The sequence below is a fragment of the Streptopelia decaocto genome (genome assembly GCF_964273445.1).
Source record: "Streptopelia decaocto genome assembly, chromosome: 6".
NCBI lineage: Eukaryota > Metazoa > Chordata > Aves > Columbiformes > Columbidae > Streptopelia > Streptopelia decaocto.
Window position 1 is genome coordinate 14,452,105 of NC_138660.1, and position 9,851 is coordinate 14,461,955.

At 50.6% G+C, this 9,851-nt stretch overlaps 1 protein-coding gene across 1 annotated transcript; it reads left to right on the plus strand.

Annotated features, from left to right (window-relative positions):
* Positions 1–223: 223 nt before the first annotated feature.
* On the plus strand, positions 224–6,178 carry ZIC4 (Zic family member 4; the record flags this gene model as incomplete). Its single annotated transcript, XM_082055444.1, is given in 3 exon segments — positions 224–236; positions 239–1,417; positions 5,757–6,178. Coding segments are annotated over 3 exon segments (1,614 nt in total).
* Positions 6,179–9,851: the final 3,673 nt, after the last annotated feature.

The window sequence follows — 9,851 nt, forward strand, 5'->3', positions numbered from 1 at the left end:
GACGGGCGGCGCGGGGGCACCTCCCCGGCTCCCGCTGCCAGCACCGAGCCCCGCCGGCCCTGCCGAGCCCTCCCGCTGGCAACGCCGCCCGCGCGCCCCGCCGCCGGGACAGCGGCACCGGGAAACTTTTTTGGGAAAAAAAAAAAAAAAGTTTTGTTTTTTCCACCCCCACCCGTGTGTCTCTCCTCCCGCTGTCAGGTGACTTTTTAGCGTTTAGAAGCTAATGAGTGTGGATGCTCTGGGATCCCAGTGATGGACCCTGCTGCTCTCTCCAGGCGGAACACGGCACTGAGATTAGTAGACTTGGCGGGGGCTCCTCGCCACCACCACCACTACCCCCCCCCGAGCATGACAGCCTTCCCAGGCTTCGCCGGGCACCCGCACGCCACGGCGCCCAGGCAGCCGGGCGAGCACGCCGCCGAATTCCGCCTCGGGCCGCACTCGCTCCGGCCAGAACACATGGGGCACCGCCACCATCCTCATCCTCCTCCTCAGCATCACCCCGCGGCCCTTAAGCTCAGCCCTGCCCCTCATCCCCACCACCAGCTGCACCACCACCACCACCATCATCATCATCATCATATGGCAGGCCAAGCCGAGGTGGTCTCTAGTCAAACGGGAACGTTTGGCCCGGCGCAGTCACCAGCAGTCCCTTACCCTGTCTCTCACCCAGCCCAGGCTCTGGCAGCAGGTAGGGACTTCTTCATACGCAGAAACCTGCCGGCCCCACTCATGCCAGGGCTGACCGAGCAACACCCCGCTGCACGTTCTCACCACGGACTGTTTGTCTCAACAACAGGTAGCTGCCCCGGACACCATGGTCACCACCATCACCACTCAGAAGCTGGGAATCCCTCTGTGTTCACTGGACTCCATGAGCAGCCTCCCAATGCAGCTCCAGGAGGCCATCTAAACGGACAGATGAGACTGGGGTTACCTGGAGAAATGTACGCCAGGTCTGAACATTTCACTCAAGTACCAGCCTCCAGGACAGATCCTTTTGCTGCTGCTTCTCTTCATAGCTACGGTGGCATGAATCTGAACGTGAATCTGGCTCCACACCATGGCCCGGGTGCCTTCTTTCGTTATATGAGGCAGCCCATTAAACAGGAACTCATCTGTAAGTGGATTGAGTTGGACCAGACTCCCAAAAAATTATGCTCGAAAACTTTCAGCACGATGCACGAGCTGGTGACTCATGTAACGGTGGAGCACGTTGGAGGACCCGAGCAGTCCAATCACATATGTTTCTGGGAAGAGTGTCCAAGAGAAGGGAAACCTTTCAAGGCCAAATATAAACTTGTAAATCACATCAGAGTCCACACAGGTGAAAAACCTTTCCCCTGCCCTTTCCCAGGCTGTGGCAAAGTGTTTGCCAGATCAGAGAATCTCAAAATACACAAAAGAACTCATACAGGTCAGTATGTAAAGCTCTCTTTACTCTCTCTCTGTGTTATTCAGCATACTGTTTTGCTTTATTTTGTTTTTAATGTATCCTTTGGGTTGTTGTTGAATGCACGCCAAGTACTTCTGAAAAATAAATTCTCAGATTTGTTTGCTTCTTTACCGTTTGAATGGAAGGGGGAGAAAAGGGAGGGGGGAAAAAAAGAAAGCGAGAACAAATCTCAGAATTCTCGTCCATATCTTTTTCTGGTTGTACGGAGAGGCGGCTGTCATGTTTATGCGGGTAGAGCTGTGTAAATATCGAGTGATATAGCTTTATTTCTGCTTATTCACACAGGCGGGGATTTTTTGGGGGTAGTTTTAAGTAGCTGGGGAAAAAAATGAAATCATTGTGCAAGCTCACGAATTAAAAGTGAACAATAGAAGTTACAACTTGTCTAGTCAGTTTTGACTGATGTCGCTGAAATGCTGCTGCTCGAACATTGTGAGAATAACACAGCTGCGACCTTTTCGTTCAACAGTTTTGTTTTGGGCAGAGGGACTTTCAAATGTTTGATCTGAATAACACTGACATTTTTAATGAGCATTGCCTTCCAACAACTCTCTGCGTTCGCAAATATGGGGACCTTTCCTCGAGAGGGAAAGATTAAAAAAAAGAAAAAAGGAAGGAAAAAGTATTGTTTCGGCCTGTACGTTTTTAAATGTCATTTGCAGATCTGTTAAGCGAAATTAGGACATGTGTCAGAAACATCTGTTAGCTCTAGTTAGTAGAAAATAAAGTAACTCGATGGACGATCTTGGAAAGCTATGTTTGAACTCTTCCAGACAGGAAAGCATTTATAATTAATGAAATTTCACGTAGAAAGTTTTCTCACTTCCAGGAGCAGCTTAAGAAGTTGTATTAATTAGTTTAGCAGCCGGTGTTTGTAGAGTGTAGCGCTGGCGCTATTTTTTTTTCCCTCTGAAGAAGAAGATAAGAAATAAGTCCTTTTCGGAAAATTTAATCTGTTCCAGTGTAGGGTTTTCCACCTCCCACCCCCTCCTGTACAGCCTTATGCACTGCGAGGGAAACTACATAATCCTATTGTAAGATCTTCTTACAGCCAAACGATTTTTTTCGCCTTCCAGTTCATAAAACTCCCCTTCCCCCATGCTCAGTGAAGGGCTTGACCTTCCGGAGTTGCGTTTTTATGATATAACTCGACGTGATATAATATGCAGAATGTATACTAATTTCGTATCGCTATAGTCTAAACATAGCACAGAGATTTTACAGCGACCGTCACTCGTCACCTAATTATTTTTCCATCGCTCTATGAATAGCTCGACTGTGTGCAGGGGGGGCGATAGCAAAGTTGTGCTCCTCTGCTGCCTTCTCGGCCCCCTTTTTCGAGGAGAAAGGAGTGTCCCCGGGTCACATAACTTGTATTCGAACCAGCCTCTTGTCGGATCAGCACAGGTACAGCCGTTAACCGGGAGAACTCATCCCTTAATGACAGTGTTTTTCTTAAGTAAACAAACTTTTACTGCTCTTTAACGGCCTCTCTGTTTGAAGTCTCTGAAGCAGAAAATGGTTAAATTCTTGGGAAAACTGACCTACATCGGAGAGGCAGGTTCAGGGCAAACCCGAGATTGGAGGTTTGCGTTTATTAAACATCATTCCGCGCGTCTGTACTTTTCGCTTTAACTTTCCCGGTGATTAATTGCTGTATTGTGAAAACTCCTGCAGGGCCTTTATGGTTCCACCGTTTCTATTAAACACCCAGAAGTTGTCAAAAACGCAATGTTTCTGAAACCCTAATAGAACTCGCTACGAATTATTCATGAAGACAGTTCTAGATTCAACAGGAAAATTATTGCCTCCTCAAATATTAATGACTTCTGATTTCTCCGAGGCTGGGGAGCAGGCAGAGGGATTTCTGGCAATGTGAGAATTGTCCAGGTTGGAAGATAAAGCCGTTGAGGCGGTGGCGCCGGGACGAGCAGGACGGGCAGGGATCGCTTCCCCTTCATCCCAGCGGGCCAGGAACAATAGTGCGAGGCGTGGGACGGAGCCTCTGGCCCTCCCGGGCGGCCCCCGCCACCCCCTCGCCTCGCCCGCAGCCCCGGGGGCCGCCACCTCCGGCTCCCCTCCTCCCGCCCCGACCCCTGTCCCCCCCATCCCGGAGAAGTTGCTAAATACCTTAATCCACTCCCGGAGACAGGGGATTATGCCACAATTTCCAAGCTGAATTTCACTGAGCACTTTTGCCCAGCTACAAGTGTGGGGGTAAAATGGCGGTTGAGATCCGGCGCTTCTCCATCGCCCGGGGAACTTTCTGCGTGGCTGCACCTCCGAGCCCGGGCTGCGGCAGCCAGGACCTGTAAAATGTCCTCTCCCTGCCGGGTAGGGATTTCCACGTAAGAAAAACTGCTTTCGCGAAAGGAATACAATGCAAATGGCTCGGATGTCCCCTCTTTATTGAGGCGTTCAGGGAATGCAGACCGGGCAGCTGAGAAAATGCTGCCCTTTTCCCACTTGAAACCTGACTGTACGGAGGGACTTTTCAGTGGCTCTTTCAGTGGGTTAAGCGAAGTTGAACATTTTTCAACTCTCTAGGAAGCGGAATGCGCCCCAGCCCGCTTTTACCTGAATGTAACTCACTTTGAACAGAGTGCTTATGAGGATGGCTTTCCCTGGGGTCTCCTAACTTACTGCTTGCTTGTACTACACTAATATCCTTGATTTGTTGTCTCAACTTGGATGCTCAAGGTCAAATTGTTTCCTTACGTGAAACTATAATTAGATTATATGCGTGCGTGTGTCTATACATATGCACAGCTGTATGCCGACAGTATTTGGTTACAGGACCAACATCGTTTTCTAAGAGACCTTACTTTTAATCACTACTCCCCTTCCCTCTAACGCCAGGTATTTACCCATCCTCTGTGCAAATGTTAGCGGATCAGGATATGAGAGCTCCTCGTTGATGATTACAGTGCGGAAAGGACACACTTTAAACACGGAGCCATGAGCTTTTTCCCACACACCTTGCATAAAGTGCATTCATGTGAAATATTTGGAATGCCTTCCTTTATCTGACTCTGCTCGCAGCCGATCATGAAGTGGGCTGTGTCCCTCCGAAATTTAATCGTGACAAACTGAGAGGGGGGGGGGGAAATCGGGAAAAAAACCCAACCCTGGAAGCTTTTACACAGGTTGAAAGTCCTTTCGAACGCGTACGCCATGATGGTGAACACAGTGGCTTTGTTTGCACTTCACGTTTAAGGTTCGGCCATACATTTTTGTGGTGTCCTCAGCTCGCTGATACGTTTTGGCTTTTGACGGATGAGTAGGATATTTTCATACTCGGTTGGTGCGAGACTTGGGCACTCCTCGGCTAGCAAGGTTTTGCAGTTTGCTATTATCAGCCACAATAATGTAGTCAACATTTCATCCCGAAGCTGTCTGTGGCATATTTCCTTGAAAACCTCTTATATATTGTGTACCATGCACGGTATACCCGATCCCGAGGTTAAACTTTCACACGACTCCAGCAGCACTATTATATTTCTATTATGCTTAACGTCACTTATCATATTACCAGACAAATTAATCCCGATTGCAATTCCTTCCATGACTGAGTAGGTTCAAATGAAACGGGAATCCTACTCTCACGATAGTGCCGTGCACCGGCCTAGTCATCTTCCTGCTGAATATCGTTTTGAGACCCACAAACGACGTCTTTTTGAAAGATTTTGTCCGTTAACACACAGTGTCAGCAAGCCAAGGAGCGGGGAAAGAAGGCAGGGTGTGGATCTTCCACGGCATTGTAATCGGTGCAAGAATGGAGTGGATGAGATGTGATCTAGCCAGGCTATGACGAATATTTCCACGTGCACCTGGGGCAGTGTGAGAAATGTGTTTGACTTAAAAACCTTCCCAGGGATAAAACACTGACCACTCTTTCTGTAGGACATTGGAGTCTGCGGGGACAACACGCGTTGTTTGCCCGGAACGAGCACTTGGCCTCTAAGTCTTCCTTATCTCGGGGCTTTGTCTTTTACACAAAACCCCACGTCGATACACAGGGCACGGGAAGGGGGAGGAGAAGTGACCTGGCACAGTGCTCCCGGTGTGGAGCCGGCTGCGAAGCCGGGTGGGCACCGGGCGGCGGGGCGGGCGGGGAAGGGCAGGGTCGGTGGCGATGGGCCAGGCGGAGGCCGGAGGGGGAGCTGCCCCAGGGAGAACGGTGCCAGGGCCGGAGAGAGCGGCCCGGAGAGGCTATGGGCTTGGGGAGGTGCCGGGATCAGTCCTCCATGCCCCGCGGCCACCGTCGCTAATGGCTGTGCTCGCCCATTGCCTCCTGCAGGGGAGAAGCCGTTCAAATGTGAATTCGAAGGCTGTGACAGACGCTTCGCCAACAGCAGTGACAGGAAGAAACACTCGCACGTCCACACCAGCGACAAGCCCTACAACTGCAAAGTGAGAGGCTGCGACAAGTCCTACACCCACCCCAGCTCCCTGAGAAAACACATGAAAGTGCACTGCAAATCCCCTCCTCCCAGCTCTGGCTACGAGTCCTCCACGCCCTCCCTGGTGTCCCCCTCCTCGGACTCCGGCCGGGAGCCTCCCGCCTCCTGTTCCCACGCTGAGCCCTCCGCGCCCGCGCAGCCCGCCGCCAACCTGAGCGAATGGTACGTGTGTCAGGGCGCGGGGCTCCGCGGCCCCCCCGCGCCTCCCTCCGCCCCCCCGCCACCGCGCCCCAACGGCGAGCCCCGGCCCCGCTGCTAGGGCGGGCGGCGGGCGGCGGAGGTGCGGCGGGCGGCCCTCGCCCGGCTGGGGACGGGGAGCGCTGCTCCGGGGCACGGGGAGGCCGAGCGGGAGAGGCGGAGAGGCGCTTGGCGGAGGGAGAGACGACGCGCTGCGAAGGACGCGGGTGGGCCGGCGGCTGGGCCCAGCGCGGGCTCCCGGTACCCCACACGTTGGAGGGCTGCTCCCGCCTCGGCCGGGGTGCTGCCGCCTCCTCTATCCGTTCCACACACCCCCTCCGCCCTCTGACCGTCTTGCGCCAGTCTGTTTACAAGCCCGCAATTTGCCTTTCCTTTCCTTTCCTTTCCTTTCCTTTCCTTTCCTTTCCTTTCCTTTCCTTTCCTTTCCTTTCCTTTCCTTTCCTTTCCTTTCCTTTCCTTTCCTTTCCTTTCCTTTCCTTTCCTTTCCTTTCCTTTCCTTTCCTTTCCTTTCCTTTCCTTTCCTTTCCTTCCTCTCCTCTCCTCTCCTCTCCTCTCCTCTCCTCTCCTCTCCTCTCCTCTCCTCTCCTCTCCTCTCCTCTCCTCTCCTCTCCTCTCCTCTCCTCTCCTCTCCTCTCCTCTCCTCTTTCCTCTTTCCTCTTTCCTCTTTCCTCTTTCCTCTTTCCTCTTTCCTCTTTCCTCTTTCCTCTTTCCTCTTTCCTCTTTCCTCTTTCCTCTTTCCTCTTTCCTCTTTCCTCTTTCCTCTTTCCTCTTTCCTCTTTCCTCTTTTCCTTCTTCTCTTTCCTCTTTTCCTTCTTCCCTTCCCTTCCCCGAAGGACCAGAACGGTTTCACACAGATTTTGGCTGTACAGATTTTCTCTTGTCAACAGTACCCTGTGCTGCAGTGTTCTCTTCGCCCACTGTTTCTGTGAGCGTGTGTTTTTTTAAGAAATATATATTAAAAATATTATTTGTTACCGAATTGTACAAAATGGATCCATTAAATTCTTTCTAATTAAACGATGGACGTTTCTATAAAGAATCTCCTTACTTTTCCCTGTTGCTGCATATAAATACATATATGTGCATATATATATATTCTCTCTCCCCCCAGCAGTCACTGATAAAGAAAGGCCCAGGGGGGTGCGATGATTGACTGTCCATTTTAGCTCCCACTGGTGATGACTTCTAATACTCAAACATGCCTGTCCCGATCCAGAGTGTCTCCTGTTGAACCGTGGGCGCTGGGGCTCCTGGGGGGGGAAGGAGGGGCAGACCCCGCTCAGTGACGTCACGGCGGGGGCCGAGGCCGAGCAGCCCCCGGCAGCGCGGGCACCCAAGGCCGCTGCTCCTCGGCGTCTGCCCTGCCAATAGTCCCGATGTTTATACCGGTCCGGCAAGGCGGCTTTAGCACCTTCATCCTGCCTCAGAGCTTCAAGCCACGCAAACCCACAACGTCCACTTCTCTGTCTCAGAGAAAGAAAGAAAGCAAGAAAGGGAAAAATACGAAATAAATAAACAACCTCCTCCACTGGGGTAGCTTGAAACTGCCGAATGGTGCCGTTTTAATTACTTTAATGATGTTTAAGAATACCAGATAGAATAGGCAAATAAATAGCATGGTCTGCTGAAAGAGGTTTCCAGGGCTTGCTGAGAGGACGCCATAATCGCGTCTTGTTGTGTCTAATACATCACCTCTGCACCCAGGTGACTGAAGTTAGTAGATGTGTACAACTGTACGCACACGTACTCGCACGTACATGTATATATATATATATATATATATATATATATATATATATATATATATAAAAGTTGCAAGAAAATAGACAGCCGGTCAGTGGCTAAAAACACCCCCACGCCCGGCGTCTCCCCTACTGATGCAGACCTATTTTCTTCCCAAGGCACCAAGTCGAGGTTCCCTTCTTCACTCGCCCAAACTCGACAACTTTTGTATTTAAACGCCTCAAACAGTGACAATTATGCAAGCATGTCGCTACCGGAAGATACACGTAGGGCGAGAGAAATGTGTGTGAGAGAAACCTAAACTAGGGGAGAATTTTGCCCCTCTGCAGCCCTTGAAAATGGTATTGTGGAAATGAAGAGGTACAGAAGCCAGCTGCGGGCAGGGAGGATGATTCCATCGTGTCCTGAGATCTGTTTATTTCTTTATTTCTCTATTTACATAAGTGTTTGGATGTGCAGGCTAATCACCTTTAATTTTTCATTTGCTTGTTACAGATGTCTACCCCGTTGCTCTCAAGGTAATCTAGACAGACGCAGCTGAAAGCCTGAATCTTATGCCTTAGACATCAAAGCAAGCTCGCACAAAGAAGTATTTCTTCACAACGGTGAATCTTCATGGTAAGTTAGGATTTCTATGGCAATAGGCAAGTCATACTTAAATAGTGAAAGGCTAAGTCTGGAGCCCGTCCAGTCTTTTCATTAAGGACATAATATTTACGTCTAACAGGCCCTTTTTCTTGTGTATACAAGTATATATTTTTGTTTGACGCGAACTAAATCATTTTCATTTAATTTCCGGTAAACAAAACCCACGCGAACAGGGCACTTGTTCCAGACCATAATAAAAATGGATAAGACTGTCAGGAAGAAAAGGCCCGCTTGAACCGTCGCCTCAGCTCACTTTTGTTTCTGCTTTCTGCCGGGATCAGAGAAGGCGTTTGGGATTTGAGGGCGAGTTTCTAAAGGCAAGGAAATGGTTTTTAAGGGGGAAAAGAAAAGGAGAAAGGTCTAATCAAGCTCGGGTTGTTCAAAGGGCCTGATTTTGGGGTTGAAAGTGTGAGTTTTATGGTGCATCAGCATGCCACGTTAGGATCGCTATGGTAATGAGGAGAGCAATAGCAAGCGGCCTTCAAAGGAGGCACACTCCATTTGAGACAGTCTATTAAGATACATTTGCGGTGACCTTTGGTTTCATGCTAGCTTAATACACTCAATCTGCTCGCCGCTACAGATATACTTCCTCCACCTAATGCACTTCGGCGGAGTTGGGGTTTGCTGGGTTTCACCCTCCCCACGAGGCGGGCTCCGCTCCGTAGTTGTAGCCTCGCTATCCTTCTCCCCAAAGTAAAGGGCTGCCAGCCAAGCTGGGGCGATCTCCTGTTCCCTCTCCCCAGCGTTTCTAACCACTGTCTAGCAACAAAACCCGGCCAAAAAGCCCAACAAGTGCGTCCCTCTCCTCCTCCCCACGCCTTGAAGCGGGAGATAGCATGGGGACCGAAAGACCCCCTTCCTTGGGCTGCCTCGCCCCAGGGAGTAGGTGTGCTGATGGAAGTCCCCGAGGATCCGGGGGCGAGTGCAGGGGGGAGCTGCCCGTGCCCCGCTTCCCACCCCGCCCGGTCCGGCCGGCGCTGCGCGGCGGCGAGCGGAGGCGCTGCGTTGCGGGGGAACTTGACACCCGCACGGCCGGGGCCATGGGCGCTGGGCCGTGGGCCCGGGAAAGTTAGAAGTCCATGTTCCAGTAATTGTCTTGTTGTTTATTTTATCCAAGTACCCTAGTGAATAGGGGAAAAATAAACACGATGAAAAAAAATTCAAACAGTTGAGTCGTCTTTAGTGCCAGCCCTTGTGGTTGAATAAAAAGGATGGTCCAATTTCTATTGAGCTGAGAAATCTTTGAAGTGGGAGTTATTATCTGAGAAATTCCTGCTCGTCGTCCTAACAACGCTGATGAAACGTAAAAGGTTCTTTGTCAGCGATTTGTTCTCCTCTCT